Source organism: Acinonyx jubatus, chromosome B2 (genome assembly GCF_027475565.1).
Source record: "Acinonyx jubatus isolate Ajub_Pintada_27869175 chromosome B2, VMU_Ajub_asm_v1.0, whole genome shotgun sequence".
Classification (NCBI taxonomy): Eukaryota; Metazoa; Chordata; class Mammalia; order Carnivora; family Felidae; genus Acinonyx; species Acinonyx jubatus.
The window spans coordinates 54152539-54172704 of record NC_069385.1 but is presented as its reverse complement, the minus strand read 5'-3'; the positions used below and the strand labels follow the sequence as shown (position 1 = coordinate 54172704).

At 36.3% G+C, this 20166-nt stretch overlaps 1 protein-coding gene across 1 annotated transcript in view; it reads right to left on the bottom strand.

Annotated features, from left to right (window-relative positions):
• SEC63 (SEC63 homolog, protein translocation regulator) overlaps positions 1-20166 on the bottom strand; it is a 73436-nt gene that overhangs the window by 14533 nt on the left and 38737 nt on the right. The window contains exons 12-18 of the mRNA XM_027057150.2: positions 19462-19616; positions 17056-17203; positions 14412-14494; positions 11392-11451; positions 11018-11191; positions 6676-6834; positions 2252-2353 (exon numbers count right to left, since the gene is read on the bottom strand). Coding sequence (XP_026912951.1) covers positions 2252-2353; positions 6676-6834; positions 11018-11191; positions 11392-11451; positions 14412-14494; positions 17056-17203; positions 19462-19616 — 881 coding nt within the window. The remainder of the gene's footprint in view (positions 1-2251; positions 2354-6675; positions 6835-11017; positions 11192-11391; positions 11452-14411; positions 14495-17055; positions 17204-19461; positions 19617-20166) is intronic.

Below are 20166 nucleotides of genomic sequence, written 5' to 3'. Positions count from 1 at the left end.
TAAATAAATCTCAAGTATATGATTAATTCAACTTCTGCTTAACCCAAAGTGGACTACCATAATAGGTATGTGTGTGTGTGTGTGTGTGTGTGTGTATGTATATTTGTCTACGTGTGTGTTGCACAAAGTGGATAAAAACATTATAATGGACTCAAAATGCAGTATTAATTTCTGCACCTTATGGGCCAGAGTCTCAGTCACAATTACTTGATTCTGCCACTGTAACATGAAAAGAGTAAGTGTGACTGGGTTCCAATAAAACTTCATTCATAAAACAGGCAGGGAGGCAGATCTGTCTACAGGCAGTAGTTTGTCAATGCCTGATTTAAAGCCACATAGACCGGATTATTTCACTTCTCTAAAACCCTGCTTTTCTTCTCTATTAAATGAGGAGCATCTACCTCAGGCTGTGTTGTGAAGATGGACTGAGATAATACAAGTAAATTATATATTAGAATGTCTAGCACATTGAGTGTGATAATCACAATTATTAATGAAATGATCTCATTACTAGAACACACATGTAATATAAGAAGCACGGGACATGTTTAAGAATGTGCGTATGTTCTTTACCTCTCCACTAAGAGAATGCCTTTCCTTCCCTCTCCCAGGCTATTTGATTAAAATGTGATTCATTCAAGAATATTTATCAAGAAGCTGGTGAATATGAATCCATGGCACTGTACCTGTGCCTAGACTCTTTGATGCACACGGTGAAAGTGGAAAAGATGTTCTACCATGACTTATTCACACTTTCAACACAATAGCTTCTCTACTGTGTGAGATTCCCCACTATTCTTAATATATTAAGCATAATGAATGAGTTTCAGTTACATGTAAGTCAATTATAAACATGTAACTTTTAGCAATTTAAATGGGTAGTGTGATAGTTAGGGTAGCTCTACAGGTACACGGGAAGGTAGACAGGTAGACATTAGTAAAATCCTAAATAAATTTTGTCTGATAAGTGGTACTTTTCGAGATGTTTACCGTGTAGTTGTAGATTAAATTAGAAAAAGGCATTCTCAAGGCTAAAATGTTCTAAGGGAGTGAATGGATGTTTTGCTTATTAACTAAGCATGGTCTAAAATGAACTGTCTGTTACAAGGGTACAAATTATGCAGCTTATAACATCCCATGGCACTTTTAAAACCAATCAATGAGTGAAATTTACTCGCTTGATTTCGGGAGTCTTGGGGTTGGCAGACTACCACTGCAATGGGCAAAATGCCCCTAACAGATGGGCTAACGCTCACGACACACCAGAAGATCAGCAAGCACATTAACATGGAATCCTGGGCTGACTTTCCTCCAAGTCAAAACAACAGTCTGCAGAGCCACTCATTTATTATTAGGGAAGCCAAATTACTTGGGAATTTGCCTTCAGCAGCCCCCAGCAACTCTGGATTGACATTCTAAAGCAGAAAGCAGATTTATACATGAAATCACCTGCCAAACATGAGTGCCGAGCATAAGATTCTGTGGCCAAGCTGTGAGGCAGTCAGTGCAACAGCTTCCTTGAACTAAGAGGCAACCAGTTCTCGACCTCTGGCCAGAGACAGAATCATTGCAAAAGCAAAGCATTGTGTAAATTCCAAATTCATTTGAAAGACAAACAACTCAAGGAGACCAAAAGTTGAGCAGGCCACAACCACAAAGTAAACAAGGACAGGAGAACAAATAGCACTGCAACAATCTGTCCTGAGCTTGGGGCTCAGTCATTCTGAACTCTTACTGAACTCAGCTGGTCCCACAGCCCATGGGCTTGCCTATTCCCTGGGGACTAGGGCCAAAGCAAGTGCAGTGGCTCCAGGTGGCCAGTACAGAGCCATCAGAGAAAACTCATGGGAAAAATTTAAGAACTTTTTTCATTTTATTTAAAACTCGACAGAAGTGAGAGACTCACAAAAGCTGTGTAATCATAGGCAAAATATGCATTTGTCTGACAGACTGCCTGAACTACTAAAGAGAAATCAGCAGTCAGCACAACCTTCAGTAATATAGGCACAGAAAAGACAGAAGCACAGGAAACCATATAAATACTTAAAAAGTTAACAATCCTCCCATTATAGACCACATTCACTAAATCTAATTCATACTGAAGTGTATTCTTCAAACTGTCACCTATCAAGAACAGACCACATCAGCACATTTGAGCCAGTACACACCATGGAGGGATAAAAGGCAACTGAAAAATACCTGAAGAGAAAGTAGATGGAATAAGGAAAACGCTGAGTCATGAATAACTCACCTCGGGAAAGTAAAGACTATAAACAGGATGTGTTATCTTTGATTTGGTTTCCAGTAGAGCTCTCTCCTTTCGCTGTATACTTTGTTGTAATTCTTGCCACTCCTAGGTAAAGTAAAAATCAAACATTTGAAATCGTTTTGAAGTTTCCATCTTCTTCCAGCTATTATTTCTGACAATGCTAACTACTACTGAGTTCAGTCCCACAGACCTGATCATTTCCCTGCTCTAAACTTACAACACATTATTTCATAAATCAAATCTAAGCCCTTCGGCATCAACTACATGGGTCGTGATCTGATCTGGGCCAATCTCTTCAGTCTCCTAACACTGCCTTCCTCTTTGCACTTTCTATTCTAGTCATTTCGAACTATCTTGACTTCTCTGAAATCACCAAGCTATTTCACTCCTCCTAAACCCTGTTTGGATTTGTTTTCTCCCTCTGTCTTTAACCTGGCAAATCCTCCTATTATTCCCTTAGGAACTGCTAAAGCCTAAACCATGAGTTCCCAAATACCAGAAATTTCCCTCAACTTGAGTTGATCACTCCCTCCTCTGTGTTATCACTGTACCTGGCAAAAATGTGCATAATCTCTTTTGTACTTTTGTACTTTAATGTTTACTTACAAGTCTGCCTTACCCACTAGCCTGTCATTCAAGGGCAGAAACTGTTTTACATTTGGCTTGCATTTCTGTCATCTAACACAGGGCTTGCAATGTGGCAGAAATAATTGTATAATTATTTGACAATTGAATGAATGTATTTTGGTATCTAAAGAAACTAGTCTGTCACTTCTAACCTTAATACTGTACTCAGAAAAGAATATGTCAACTCTTTCTCAAAACGTGGGTGGGGAAATAATTTCTTTGATAGGCTTTAATTTCCTGGCAATCAATTTAATTCCCGAAGTACAAAAACGGTCAAGGGCCAGCAACTGCTAAAAAGTCACCCTTGTTTTTCCCCACCATTCCCAAGGGCAGGTACATTACAGGCATACCTCATTTAATTGCACTTTGCACATGTGTGCTTTACAAATACTGTGATTTTTACAAACTGAAGGTTTGTGGCAACCCTGTGTTGAGCAAGTCTCTTGTTCTACTGTTGCCATTTCTCCAACAGCGTTTGCTCACTTCGTGTCTGTGTGTGTCACATTTTGGTAATTCTTGCAAGATTTAAAACTTCTTTCTTATTATATTTGTTACGGTGATCTCTGATCACTGATCTTTGATGTTACTACAGTAATTGTTTTGGGGCACCACGAACCATGCTCACCTAAGATGGCAAACTTAATAAATATTGTGTGTATTCTGACTGCTCCACCAATGGGCTGTTCCTCCATTTCTTCCCCTCCTCTTGGCCTCTCTATTCCCTGAGACACAACAATACTGAAATTAGGCCAATTAATAACCCTACAGTGATCTCTCAGTGTTCAAGTGAAAGGAAGAGCCACATGTCTCTCACTCTAAATCAAAAGCTAGAAATGATTAAGCTTAGTGAAGAAGGCAAGCTGGAAGTTGAGACAGGCTGAAAGCTAGGGCTCTTGTACCAAATAGACAAGTTGTGAATGCACAGGAAAAATTCATGAAGGAAATTAAAAGTGCTACTCCAGTGGAAACACAAGTGATAACAAAGTGAAACAGCCTTACTGTTGACACAGAGAAAGTTTTAGCAGTCTGAACAGAAGATCAAACCAGCCGTAATAGTTCTTTAAGCCAAACCTTAATCCAGAGCAAGGACTTGCCTCTTCAATTCTATAAAGGCTGAGAGAAGTGAAGAAGGTGCAGAAGAAAAATTTGAAGCTAGGAGAGGTTGGTTCGTGAGGTTTCAGGAAAGAAGGCATCTCACTAACATCAAAGTGCAAAGGGGAAGCAGCAAGTGCTTGTGGAGAAACTGCAGCAAGCTATCCACAAGGTCTAGCTGGGATAATTAACGAAGATGGCTACACTAAGTAACAGATTTTCCACACTAACAAGACAGCCTTACACTGGAAGAAGATGCCATCTCAGACTTTCAGAGCTAGAGAGAAGTCCATGCTCGGCTTCAAAAGACAGGTTGACTCTTCCATTAGGAGCTAATGCAACTGGTGACATTCAGCTGAAGCCAATACTTGCTTAGCGTTCTGAAAATCCTAGGGCCCTTAAGAACTATGCTAAATCTACCCTGCGTGTGCTCTCTAAATGGAACAACAAAACCTGAATGATAGCACATGGTTTATTGAATATTTTAAGTCCACTGTTGAGATCGACTACTCAAAAAAAAAAAAAAAAAAATCCTTTCAAAATAGTACTACTGCTCATTGACAACGCACCTGGTCACCCAAGAGCTCTGATAGAGACATACAGTAAGATTAATGTTGTTTTCATGACTGCTAACACAACATCCATTCTGTAGTCCATGGATCAAGGAGTAATTTTCACTTTCACTTTCAAATCTTACTATTTTAGAAATACATTTTTTAAGGCAACAGCTGCCACAGATAGTGATTCCTCTGGTGGATCTGGGCAAAGTATACCGAAAATCTTCTCATTCACCCTTTTACAAGCCATTAAGTATATTTATGATTCATAAGAAGAGTCAAAATATCAACATTCACAGGAGTTTGGAGAACTGATTTCCAACCCTGATGGATGACTTTGAGGGGTTCAAGACTTCAGTGGAGGAAGGAGTACTGCAGATGGGGTGGAAATAGCAAGAGAATTAGCAGTGGAGCCCAAAGATGGAACTGAATTGCTGCAATCTCATGAGAGAACTTGAGCAGATGAGGAGTTGCTTCTTATGGAGGAGCAAAGAAAGCGGTTTCCAGAGATGGAAGCTACTCCTGGTGAAGGTACTGTGAAGATTGTTGAAATAACAACAAAGGACTTAAAAGATGACATAGACTCAGTTGACAAAGCAGTGATAGGATTTGACAGGTCTGACTCCAGTTTGAAAGAAGTTCTATTGTGGGTAAAATGCTATAAACAGCATTGCATGCTACAGAGAAATCATTTGTGAAAGAATAGTCAATGCAGCAAATTTTACTGTTGTCTTATTTAAAAAACTGCCCCAGCCACTGCAATCTTCAGCAACCACCACCCTGAATAGTCAGTAGCCACCAACACCTAGGCAAGAGCCTCCACCAGCAAAAAGATCACAATTTGCTGAAGGCTCAGACGATGGTTAGGATTTTTTAGTAATAGAGAATGTTTTCATTAAGGCATATATATTGTTTGAGACAATGCTACTGCACACTCTATACACTACACTACAATATAGTGTTAAACATAACTTTCATATCCACTAGGAAACCGAAAAATTCATTTGATTCGCTATATTGTGATGTTAGTTTCGTTCTGGTGGTCTGGATATAAGCCTGTAGTATCTCCAAACTATGCCTGCAATTCCTCATATTTTTATCCTTTGCCTTTTCCTTTTATTCCTCTCTACTTGACCCTCTCAGGCTATTCGGGGAAACTCTTTTTCTCTCCTAAACTACAAGGGTACCTTTTAGGTCAATGGCCTAGTCAGAAAGAACAGAACAACACAAACATAAAGGAATGGCTGATCAGTTTACAGTTCATTTGCAGTAAGCCTCTAAGGACCCATTATTTGTCCAACAAACCCTCTTTTCTATAGCCCATCCATAAATCAGGTGCAAACTAACGCCATACCATGAGATTTTTTTTCTATTTTCTACCCTCACAATCTTAGTAAGTTCCTTAGAGACACCTCTTTTCCTTAAGGTCTTATATACTTCTTGAAACAAGGTGGAATTTTGTAAATATTAGTTTTTCCCTTAACCAACCTCTAGACATTAGAGTCCACAGTAATGTTTCTTAACTCTAAACATTACCTGCAACTCTGGAAAGACTCAGTTCAGTTCTAAGTAACTGCTTAGACCATAACCCACCTTTCCTAACTCATTTGCATACTCAACTCCAGCAATGAAAACCATTGTAAGACACCAAACTGGCTTCGATTTAGACCCACATCCTATACTATCTAGCAACTTAAAGATTTCAGAAAATTAAGAAGTCCGGGTGCCTGGGTAGCTTAGTCGGTTAAGTGTCTGACTCTTGATCTCAACTCAGGTCATAATCTCATGGCTCATGGGGTGCAGCTCCGTGTAGAGCTTTACGCTGACAGCGCAGAACCTCCCTGGGATTCTCTCTCTCTGTTCCTCCCCTGTTTGCATGTGCTCTCTCAAAATAAATAAATAGACTAATTAATTAATTTAAAAAAAAATTAAGGGGTCCAATCCTTGTTAGAAATGATTTTTCTTTATAATTCTGACCATCCCACAAAAATATTCTTACAAAATAATATGATTGTAAAATATACTGATATTATTTAAGACAAGTAAACAAAACAAATTAAAAAACAACAAAACCCAAAACAATCAGAGGTATATAACTCCAATTATTTAAACTTATAATATAAGTCTTACTGCTTCGTCATCTTTGTTTTGTTTTTCATCTTGCTCTCTATCAGAGTCTCTGTCACTACCATCATCTTTTTCACTCTGGGATTCTCTATTCGTTTCTTCTTCTTCAGAATCACTGCCTTTGTCAGAAACTTCTTCTTCATCTTCCTTTACTGCAGCTTCCTAAAAGGAAAGAGCAACCACAAAAGTTTTGAATACCTCAGTGAATATATCATTCGGAGCCCCTGAAGCTAACTTTTTGTCATTAAAATTAAATTGGCTCAAGATTATAATTTCACTATTCATACAGAATTTTAGAGAATTATAAACACATTTACTTATAAATATGTGGTAGTCAGACTAAAGACTTTAACATTTGGCTTATTTGTCTACTGTTATTTTATTTTTGTTTGTAAAATAAAAAATACTTTTATTTTTATTTACAAAGTATACTACCACAACGGCAAAGATGGCTCATCTTTCAAAACACCAATCATACAATATATTTTATTCGGGATGGGGAAATGGGAAGTTTATAGAAAAGTACTGCTTTGACAGTTTAGTATTATCTTCTATGGCTGACAGAATATAATGTACTAAGGAAAGCCAATATCCCAGACAAGATACTTACTAATCCATTTCAAGAAGCAAGAAAGAGAACAGCAAATTAAATGCAAAAGAAGTCAAAGTAAATAATACAGACCAGAAATCAATTAAAGAGAAGGCAGATACACAAAAGAGAAACCTAAATAAAACCAAAAGTTGGTTCTTTGAGGGGCGCCTGGGTGGCTCAGTCAGTTGGGCGTCTGACTTCGGCTCAGGTCATGATCTCAGAGTTCGTGAGTTAGAGCCCAGTGTCAAGCTCTCTGCTATCAGCACAGAGCCTGCTTCGAATCCTCTGTCTCCCTCTCTCTGCCCCTCCCCAACGTGTGCATGTGCACGTGTGCGCTCTCTCTCCCTCAAGAATAAAATAAACATTAAAAAAAAAAGTTGGTTCTTTGAAAAGATTAATACAACTGCAGCAAGACTTCTATTAGGCAAGACTGATGAAAGGAAAAAGAGAATACAAATTACTAATATTAGGAATAAAAGAAACATAACTACAGATCCAAAGGACATTACAAATAAAGGATATTATCAATAACTGTCAATAAATCTGATAACTTACAGGAAATGGACAAGCTTCTTGAAAGACATCATATACTAAAATTGATATACGGAAAAAAAGAAGAATTTGCTAAAGAAATGGATTCTATAACTAAACCCTTTTTAAAACTCCAAACCCAGATGGCTTTTCTAGATAATTCTTCCAAATAACAAATCCAATCTTACACAAACTCTTCCAGGAAAAAGAAAGAAAGAATACTTCTTGTTTAATGAGGCCAACATAAACCTGATACAAAATCTGGCAAGGGTATTATAAGAAGGGAGAAAGGCAAACCAATATTCTCTCATAAAAATAAATGTAGGAGTCCTAAATAAAATATTATCAAGTCCAAATAAATATGAAAAAGGATACTATGTTATGACCAAATGAATTTGTTCCAGGAATGCAAGGATAGCTTAAAATTTTTAAATGCATCAGGATAACTCACCACATTACAAAAAGGAGAAAAATCAGTCACCTCAACAAATGGAGAAATGGCATTTAATAAAATTCAGTATTGCTCATGATAAAAATTCTCAGCAAACTGGGAAAGGAAGGGAATACTTCCTTAACCTGATAAAGAATATCTACAAAAACCCTGTAGCTAACATCATACTTAACAGTTTGTTTCCTTTCTCCTGGAGATAAGCAAGATGATAAGGGTGGCCACTGTCCCCATTCCTAACGAGCATTACACTGAAAGTTCTAGCTAGTAGAGTAAGGCAAAAAGGAAAAGGAAGAGAAGGAGGCATAAAGATTAAAAACAAAAAAGTAAAACTATCTTTATTCCCAGATGGCATGATTATGTACATAGAAAATCTTTTTAAAAGTACCTACAAATGGTTAGAATTACAAGCATACCTTGGAGATATTGCAAGTTCAGTTCCAGACAGTAGAGCGATTAATGCAATCAAGTCAAATTACTTTTTTTGTTCCCCATTACATATAAATACTATACTGCAGAATGTTAAGTGCACAAACAGCATTATGTCTTAAATCATGTGCATGCCTTAATTAAAAATACTGCTAAAGAATGCTATCACATGAGCTGCCAGAGAGCTGTAATCACTGATCACAGATCACCATAGTGAATATAATAATAATACAAAGTTTAAAATATTGAGGGCATTACCAAAATATGACAGAAACACAAAGTGAGCAAATGCTGCTGGAAAAATGGCACTGATAGATTTGCTCAACACAGGGTTGCCACAAACCTTCAATCTGTAAAAAATGCAGTATGTGCTAACTGCAATAAACAGAAGTTCAATAAAACAAGGTATGCGCATATTGTCAACGTATGCCCCTTGATACAAGGTCAATATTTAGAACGCAACTGTATCTCTACACACCAGCAATAAACACTGAAGAATGGATTTTTTAAAAATGTTATATGCAACAGCACCAGAAAGTATCAAATGCAGAAGGGTAAGTAAATCTAATGAAAGATGTGCCATACCTCTGCCACTGGAAATTACAAAACACTGCTGAGAAAAAATTAAGGAAGATCCAAATTAATAAAGATAAACCATAATTATGAATAAAAAGACTCAATATTGTTCATGTGAATTCTCCCTACACTGAAGCACAGATTCAATGCAATCCTCATCTAAACTCCAGGAGCTTTTTTTGGTGGAACCTGCCAAGCTTATTTTAAAAATGTTGAGGGAAATGCAAAGAACCTAAAATAAGCAAGACAATTTTAAAGAAGAGTTTGAGAACTTAACACTAACATATTTCAAAACTTAATATAAACTCATCATAATTAAGACCATGTGGTTTGGAACAAGAATAGACAAATAATCAATGGAATGGTCTAGTGAGTCCATAAACAGATCTGCACAAACATCCTTATGGTCACTTGTTTTATGACAAACCATCACTGCAATTCTGAGAAAAGGATGATCTTGTCAATAAGTGGTGCTAGAATAAGTGGTCCATAATCCCTATCTCACACTATTCACAATAATTAATTCAAGATGTAGCTAAGCTAAATATAGTAAGTAAAATAATATTTCTAGGAGAAAACAGAAAAATATCTCCAGGTTCTTGTGACAGGCAGAAATGTCTTCAACAAGAAACAAAAACACTAACCATAAAATTGATAAAACAGACTTCCTTAAAATTAAGTACCATCAAAAGCTACCACTAAGACAGTAAAAAGGACTCACATCCAGAATATATAAAGGGAACCCTACAAATCCATAAGACAACCCAACAGAAAAAGAGGATATCCAAATGGCCAGTAAATATATGAAAAGATGCTCATTATCATTAGTTATCAAGTAAATAACAAATAAAAACCACACAGAGATACTGCTACAAATCCACCATTGTGGTTAAAATGAAAAAGAATGGTAGAACTACATATTAGTGAGGATGTGGAACAACTGGACTCAGGTTTTGCTAGTATGAACATAGAATAGTACAACTCTGGAAAATAGGCTCTTTTCAACAAACTCAACATACACCTATTTGTGACCCAGCAATTCCAATGCTAGATTCCACATACCCAAAAAAAATGAATGTCCACAAAATGACATGTGCATGAATAAACACAGCACTTTTACTCATAACAGGCAAAAACTAGAAACAACCCAAATGTTCACCAACCAAAGATAGGTAAATTGTAGTATATTCAAAAATGGAGTATCACATACACACAAAGAATGAACAGGTGCTATCCACAACATAGATGAATGTCACAGACACAATGCTGAATGAAAGCAAACATTTCCAATTATATCAAGCTTAAGAATAGGCAAAACTGGGGCACCTGGGTGGCTCAGCTGGTTAAGTGCCTGACTTCAGCTCAAGTCATAATCTCACAGTTTGTGAGTTCAAGCCCCACGTCGGGCTCTCTGCTGTCAATGCAGAGCCTGCTTCGGATCCTCTGTCCCCCTCTCTCTGCCCCTACCCCACTTGTGCTTGGGCACATATGCTCTCTCTCTCTCTCAAAAATAAACAAACATTAAAAAAAAAATAGACAAAACTAATCTATGGTAATAAGAGCCAGAACAGGAAGGTATGGAGGTAAAGGGAGGGATCTTTGAGAAGGGGCATAAGCAAGTTTTCTAGGGTGTTAAAGTTTTCCATCTTAATCTGGGTATCATGCATACACATATATGTAAAATTTCAGGAGCTATACACATAGGATTTGAACACTTTAGTATAAGTTACATGAAAATAAAGATAATGATAATAACAGTATTAACTTACACTCCCAACAACTCCATTTGCCTGCTTTTGTTTCTGTTGCTTTGATTGTGGTAAGGGCACAGGTGTAGGTTTTTTTTTTAAAGGTTTCTTTTTTTTCGATTTAGCAGCTTTCTTAGGTCCTTTACTCTTCTGCTGCCATCCTCCTTTTGTCCTATTCTTGTTAGTATCACCCTGCTGTAAATCACAACATACATACACACTCAGAAGTTATAACAATAGTTTCATTTGAGAGTCACAGTAATTTTTAGATAAAAATGGCTAAACTTAAGGTTTTCATAAACTGAATTACTCTCCCACAGCAATATAAATCAATCAGAACTAAACAAAACATTTCCTTCACCAGGAAAGATAGGTAAGAAAAATCAAGTTTTTACCCCATCTTCTGCCGGCTGTTCCTCTGCAGCACAGATGGACTGTTCCTTTTCAAATACTTCCTGGAGGTAGAGAGAAGAAAAATATCTCTATCAACTTACATTTATCTTTCAGATAAACAAAGCAATCTTTCAAAATAGATGACCAATACACTTTTTAACTGGTGACAATTGGTGGGTGAAGGAAGAACAGGAGATTTTTAGCAATTACTAAATGATGTGTACAAATTTAGCAATTACTAATTTACACTTTGGAAGTTACCTTCTAAAATATCTCACATCTGTCTTGAATACATTTGAAAAGTACAGTCTAGTTAAATTTATAAATGCAATGCCTTAAGATATGTAAACTCATTATAAAGTAAAAAATATTCCACAGTTTAGAGTAACTAAGGAGAGGCGCCTGGCTGGCTGCATTGGTAGAGAGTGTGACTCTTGATCTCAGGGTCATAAGCTCAAGTGCCACACTGGGGATAGAGTCTCCTTAAACAAACAAACAAACAAAAACTTAGAAAAAAGTTTAAATAATTTAATTAAATGACTAAGAAGTGGAACACCAAAAAAATCCATATAACCTAAAGACATAGCCACTGTATAATCCACTTAGGATCAGTACAAAAGCCATAAATTTGGGATTTAAATTCCAGTAAGATTTCAGTGAGAATCTATACTAGAAGACAGTAAGTGATGTTCGTTGTATTTATAAACTCCTTGGAATTACTAAAGTTAACAAATAAAAACAATGATAACTTGGGCTCTAAACTATTAGCCTAATTCAGGGGTCCGCAAACTATGGCCCATTGTCTCGTTTTTAAATAAAAGTTTTATTAGAACTCAACCATGCCCATTTGTGAATTCAGTAGTTGCTACAGAAACTGTGGCCTATAAAACCTAAAACATTTATTAATTGGACCTTTATAGAAAAAGTGTGCCAGCCCCTTGTCTAATTCTATCATCTCTGCTTCATCATTTTTTTTTTTCATTTCTTCATTTTTTAGCTAGATTCTAATACTTAAATTACTCTCAGGTACTGTTCATACAAGAACTGGAAGATAAATGGTTGATTCTTTCCCTTCTTCCAGGGCAATTCTGCTTTTTCTTCTACCAATTATCCCAGAAGTTCAACAGTTGAAGGCCAACTTTTGCTCGCTTTTCAGGCTGGGAATTCCAAAGCATGTGGGTAGTATAAATTTGGATTCTAACCCAATCCTAGCCACTGGCTTAGAATTTCCTCTTCTCCCAGAGGGCACGTCTCATCCAGAGTCCATGACACAAATGTTTCCTTACCACCTGCTACCATAAAACCAACATCTTTAATTTGATATATCCTACTACAAAATGCTTTTCCTAACAGAGGTTTTTGTTTGTTTTTTTGAGAGAGAGACAGAGACAGAGACAGACAGAGAGACAGAGTGTGAGCATGGCAGGGACAGAGAGAGAGGGAGACACAGAATCTGAAGCAGACTCCAGGCTCTGAGCTGTCAGCACAGAGCCCAACGGGGGGGCTTCAACCCACAAACCACGAAATCATGACCTGAGCTGAAGTCAGACACTTCACCAACTGAGCCACTCAGACACCCCACTAGAAATTTTACACACAGTGTTTAAATGCATACTAGGTTTCCTACAGATGTTCACAGACCCCAGAGTAGAACAGGCTAAGATCTGCCATTAGGTGAATAAGTAGAGTCGAAATAGTACAATCAAAAACAAGTTCTAACTTGGGAGGTAATGCAAATTTGTAATAGAAACTGAGAAAAACAAGATACAGGAAACATATACAATGTGACTGGATTTAATGAAAAGGAATGAGAAAAGTACCAGTATGTATATACACAGAGTAAATATGAGCATGAAGAAAGACATGAAAAGATATACAGAAGACTAAATTCTGGTCTGGAGCTGACAAGGGCTTTCCTGAGGAAGGTGGGTTAGAGAAGGAATCCATGATAGTAAAAACATCATTTAGCCCCACAGTTATTCTTGCATTAGTGTATCTACAGTGATGCGCTTCAAAATCATTAATTTCAGGGTGGTAGGACTTTAGGTCATTTTAATTTCTTCTACTTTTCTACATTGCCTGAACTTTTTTCCCCAGACAGCATGAATTTTTCACATAATTAGAAAAAAAAATATTTTCACTGTAATTTAACATTTTTTAAAATAAAAAAATTGAGAGTAAATTCTCTAAAGAATTGACTAAACAGGGGCACCTGGGTGGCTCAGTCGGTTGAGCAGCCGACTTCAGCTCAGGTCATGATCTCATGGTCCGTGAGTTTGAGCCCTGCGTCGGACTCTGTGCTGACAACTCAGAGCCTGGAGCCTGTTTCAGATTCTGTGTCTCCCTCTCTCTGACCCTCCCCCGTTCATGCTCTGTCTCTCTCTGTCTCAAAAATAAATAAACATTAAAAAAAAAAAGGAAATGACTAAAGAGTAGGTAAAGAAATTCTCAACAATAATCAATAATTAATCTTTGTATAAAACTTTACAGTTTAAATACTATATGCACATTGCCTTGTTATTATGTTTTACAGGGAATTAACAAATCATCACATGAAGAATTAATCTATTTTCCAAGGGTTTTTTTGTATGTAAAAACTAATGTGAAAAACTGAAAATTTATTTAAAATGTCAAAACAGCTAAAAGGACTTGCAAAATTAGATTTTACGACTACAATAGTTTTGACTTTAAGAATACATGACTTAAAATGAGAAAATAAATAAAAGAACTTTAACATATAACTCTCTCCCCGGGGACTTTCTTCACTGCAGTATAGTTGATACACAATGTTACATTAGTTTCAGGCATACTACATAGTGATTCAACAACTCTATGCATTATGCTATGTCACCACACAAGACCATTACAATGCCTTTAACTATATTCCCTATGCTGTACCTTGAATCCCATGATTTATTCCATAACTGGGGAAGCCTATACCTCCTATTCCCCTTCACTACTTAACACATAACTCTTTTTTTAACATGTAACTCTTAAAGAATAAAAATAAGAAATTACTTACTGCCATTGTTTGCCTTGTCAATTTAACCAACACTGTAACTAGGGATCCTACTGTGATGTTGTTGCTATCTTCATCATCCAATACTAGAAGATGAAAGTAAAAAAATAAAATTCAATTTGGTACTTCAGTATTTCATGTACACATTTTAAACTTACTCAATAAAAAATAATTTGTCTATTCTGTATAAAATGCTCCACTAGATGCTTTCAACAATGTACTCATTTAATCTTTAAAATGGCCCTATGAAGGGGCAGCTGCATGGGCCAATCAGATGAGCGTCTGACTCTTGATTTCAGCTCAGGTCATGATCCCGGGGTTGTGGGATCAAGCCCCATGTCAGGCTTGACTGTGGAGCCTGCTTTAAGACTGACTGTTTCTGTTTCTCTCTCTCTCTCTCTCTCTCTCTCTCTCTCCTCTCCCTCTGCCTCCCCCCCACCTCGCTTTCTCTAAAATAAAATAAAATAAAATAAAATAAAATAAAATAAAATAAAATAAAATAAAATAAAAAAATAAAATAAATAAAATAAATAAAATAAAATAAAATAAAATAAAAAATAAAATAAAATAAAATAAAAAAGTTAAAATTTAAAAAATAAAATAGCCCTATGAAGCATTATTATTATTTCCATTTTAAAGAAGAAACTGAGGAGGCACCTGGGTGGCTCAGTCAACTGAGTACCCCACTCTTGATTTCGGCTCAGGTCATGATCCCAGGGTCATGGGATTGAGCCCTGTGATGGGCTCTGTGCTGGAGGGTGGACCCTGCCCCTCCCTCTCTCTCTCTCTCTCTCTCTCTCTCTCTGCCCTCGCCCCAACTCACACTCACTCTAAAATAAAAAAAGATAATTAAAAAAAAAAAATAAAGAAAAAACTGACGTTCAAAACTAATGTAAAATTAAATGCCTGAGGTCACATAATGGCTATATTTGCACTGCCAAGTTTCAAACCCAGGTGTTTTAAAACAAAGTATAATGTGAGCACTGCTATACCACACCTTTCTTTCATACCAATATAAAAAAAGGTTCTGTTACTCTCTTAAACTATGCAAACCTCGTATTCACAAGACTTTAACTATATCATCAATGCCAGCCTGCCAGTCAGAAATAAGATAATTAGGACTAGTATTCCAAGTCACATTAAATTTATTTTTTTAAGGCAAAAACTTCCAAGATTTGTTTATATTAAAAAACACCTTTAAAAGTTTTCACAATGTTTTTGCAATTGTTTAATTTTTTAAAACCACATTTGCAAAAAAAAAACAAAAACAACTCTACACTTGCCACACATATTGCCAAAAGCTAAAGCTAGTAAGATAAACTTAACATTAAAATTAGTAACATTAAAATAAATGTTAAAATTACAACATGAAACAGATCTTATTCAAATATGTAAATAATTCATTTCACCTACAAGTTTTATCTGTAAGAGTTTTCTTCACTATGTATTTCCACCTATAGATTTTTCTGAGCTTGTTATGTTTATTTTACATAGATGTAGATTAGCATACTATGCTGTGGCCTACATTAACACACTACCAGTTGGAAAAGAATGGCCTCCAACAAACTATCACTATCTCTCTTCAATTACTGGTTGTGAGGTGCAACAGCTAGGCATCAAGAAGGATACAATATCCTTTCTTCAATCTGGAAGTCTCCATTATCTTTCCATTATCAAATCTGGGCTACACATTCATCAACACCGCACAGTTGTATGTGCATGAGCACTGCACACGAGTTAATAGCTGTAACTGTATCCACCGGCCATTTGATGCTTTATGGTAAAGAAAAAGCCTACAGGTGATTCTATACAGCCTCTAGGCAATGTGGGAGAGAGATCCACCATCTCCAGCACTAGATAATGCAGATGCCCCTTTCCTGCTTCTAAACTGCTTCTCCTCTCCTTCCCTTAACTATATTACTCATATTACACATTGGGATAGCACTGTGAAAATACAGTAAATTGTCTATACAACAGGCTATGGAATGAAATACATCATGAAGTTTCCCAATGAGGTTGAATATTCTTACCTTACTTCTAACAAGAAAATCTGACATTCATTTTTCTAAGCAGAATGTACTTTTTATAGCTCTTGATTACTATCAGAGTTATCTCTTAAGTCCCAAATTGGATTTTACTTGAATAGTTTCTATTTTCTTTTTTTACTTGCATAGTTTCTGATTTAAATTGGTCCTAAATGAAACTTTTACTGTTTTTAAGTGTTTGAAGACTCACAAACCCACAAGGAAATCCGAACTCTTCACCAAAGCAGTCCCTACATGTATCCTACACTCCAGCCGATTTGAAACCAGACTGCAGTTTTACCTTACTTTCTCAAACACCCCAATCTTTGAGTCATTTATCTCTTTTCAATTCCATTAGAATGCAAACTTAGTAAGGTAGAGGCTTTGTCTAACTCACCACTGCTTCCCGAACACCCAGATAAATGAGTGGCACTCAATAGTTGTTGAATGCATGAATGACACAACGTCCGTGTCATTCATTTCACACTTGCTTTATGATTCCTTGGTTTTAATCCTATGTTTATATCCTCTTTCCTCAACTAGACTATAAGCCCCTTACAGACAGAAACCACCCCTAACACATCCTTGTATTTTTGGTCCCACAAAAATGTTCTCACACTTACCCTGTGATTTTATGTCCATAGTCACATATGGGAAACTCCCAAGGACAGCCATAACCTCCTCATATTTTTCATCTTCAAGGAAGTGCAGCAGATTGTGACGATCTGATTCTTTTAAACTCACCAAATCCTGGATAGTCTTAATTTTGTACTGAATTTTAAAAGAGAGAAGAAGAAAGAAAATAAATCCTAAAGTCATAGAATTTTTCACAAAAGGAAAATTAGCATGTTTACTAAAACAAAATCCAACAACTTTTAAAAAAATGTTAAGATTACACAGGGTCCCCAACTTACAATGGTTCTACTTAAAGCTTTTAAACTTTACAATGCTGCCAAAGCAATATGCATTCAGTAGAAACCATACTCTTGAGTTTTGATCTTGTCTAGGACTAGTGATATTTAATACAATATCATCATGATGCTGGGCAGCAGCAGTGAGCAATAGCTCCCAGTCAGCACGTGCTCACAAGAGTAAACAATCCATACACTTAGAACCACTCTGTTTTTCACGTTCAGTATTCAATAAATTATATGAGATAGATATTCAACACTTTACTATAAAACAGGCTTTGTGTTAGATGATTTTGCCCAAGTGTAGGTTAATGTAAGTGTTCTGAGCACATTTAAGGTAGGCTAGGCTAAGCTACTATATTTGGTAGGTTAGATGTATTCAATGCATTTTTGACTTAGGATATTTTCAACTTACAATCGATGGCTTTATGAGGATGTAAAACCCCACTATAAGCTGAGGAAGATCTACATACACATTTCAAAGCAAACAATACAACTTTATAGCATTTCATGGCCTTTTATCCAAGGAAATTCAAATTAAGAATTTTTTTTATTACAATGTTAAAACAGAGTAATTTTTTAATTTTAGAAAAAATAAAGTTAGGAGGAAAAGACAGTAACATTCATAGACTCTTGACCCAAGCAAGAATGATTGTCATCTTCTATGCTCAGTTTGCTGACCCATATTTTCAATTTTAATGATAAAAACCTTTAAGAGTATGAATTTATCTCCAAGTGCAGCTGCATCCTTATGGTTTTACTATGCAATTTTCTCATTTTTGTTGTTCTCTAAATATAGCTGTTACTGCACTAATATCCATCTGGGCTAAAGGGATACTTAGGAGAGTGTTAATTTCCAGCCATTTGGTGCTAGTTAATTTTTACTTTTGCAGACAGGGATTAGATCATGAGGTGTGTGGAATGTCCACTTTTCTATTACAAAGTTTTCGATTAGAAATGTGAACAAATCAGGGCGCCTGCATGGCTCAGTCGGTTAAGTGTCCAACTTTGGCTCAGGTCATGATCTTGTGGTCCGTGAGCTCGAGCCCTTTGTCGGGCTCTGTGGGGACAGCTCAGAGCCTGAAGCCTGCTTCAGATTCTGTGTCTCCCTCACTCTCTGTCCCTCCCCTGCTCATGCTCTGTCTGTCTCTCTCTCTCTCAAAAATAAAGATTAAAAAAAAATTTTTGTTTTAAGTGAACAAATTTATAATTGCAATACAATTACCTGAAAGGACAGAAAACTCAAATGCAAATTTCTAATATACATTAGTTCTACCTTAATATATTATCAAATCCAGGGGCACCTGGGTGGCTCAGTCTGTTGGGCAGCCGACTACGGCTCAGGTCATGATCTCACGGTCTGTGAGTTCGAGCCCCGCATTGGGCTCTGTGCTGACAGCTCAGAGCCTGGAGCCTGCTTCCAATTCTGTGCCTCCCTCTCTCTCTGCCCCTTTCTTGCTTGGTCTCTGTCTTTCTCTCTCTCAAAACTAATAAACATTAAAAAAAATTAGAAAAAAAAATACCATCAAATCCAATGTCTGTCTTCTGCTCATTTTGTCTAGTGTATACAAAGCAATATTTAAAATCTCCTATCAGAATTATAATTTTAGTTTTTTTCTTGTATTTCCAAGTTTTTTCATTTATACATATTTTTGCTACATCTTAAGATTCATTGTTGGATCTTTACTACAGACTGCATTTTCTAAATAAGAAGCATCTTTATTTGATCTACTTATTTTTTGAAAACTTAATTTTTTTGTTCCTATTCAACCGATAAACCATTGCCCAACCTTTAAGCCAAGTATTAATGACTAGAAAGCATACACTGCACTTCTACTTTGTATATTTATTTCTGGTAACATAATATAAGGAATAAAGTGCTAATTGCTAAAATATATTGGACCCCAAAGTAGTAAAATAACTTACAGTAGGTAAAAGATTATAAAACACCTACCTAATCAAGAAATTGTTAACAGAACTACTTGAGGGATAGTTTTAGAGTGTTTAAGATATTCTAAATCTAAGAAATTCGTAATAAAAACTTTTAGAACACTTTTCTCGTTATTTAAGTAACATAACAAACTGCGCAAAACAGATTTTAAAGTGGCAAAGAATTACCTTTTTATGATTAGAAACCCTTCTAAGATTGTCCTCTTCAATGTGAGGCAGCTGCAGAAGGGGAGACTTAAACTGCTGAAGGCCTTGCACAGCCATCTGGGAAAGCTTCATGCAGTTTTCTAGGGATGCCAAAGTTGGAGCACGAAACTCCCTTTCTTAGAAAGAACAGGAGGAAAAGAAAAAACAAGGCTGGACTTTTTATACGTTCAGGAGTATATAATTCATCACAATAACATGATTCATGCGACTATCCTTAACACCTCATATTTTAAGATCATACCTGCTGACTTTCCTTTAAAAGTTATAAGATACCAAAAATACACAAATTTGTTCCAATGCAATAATCATTATCCAGCAAGAAGCACTGATTTAACAGAAAAATTCTTTGCATCACTTCCACAAATAGCACATTATCAGTATCAAATACTGACACCATGCCAAGAACTGACATCAGCCATAACAACAAACCACAACCATCATCTCCTTTCCTAAGAGTCTCCCTTTCCATTACTGACCACAAACTCCCTCATTCTTTTTCTTCCCCCTCACTCTTTTTCTCCCTTCATGTGAAAAACACTACATATCAGATAAATCATCGTTACGTCACTTAAAAGAATTATTTCAAACTCACTGTTAAAATACAGAATAACCTAACTCTAAAAATATTCAAAGGAAAGAAGAGGTATATTAAATATTTGCAAACAA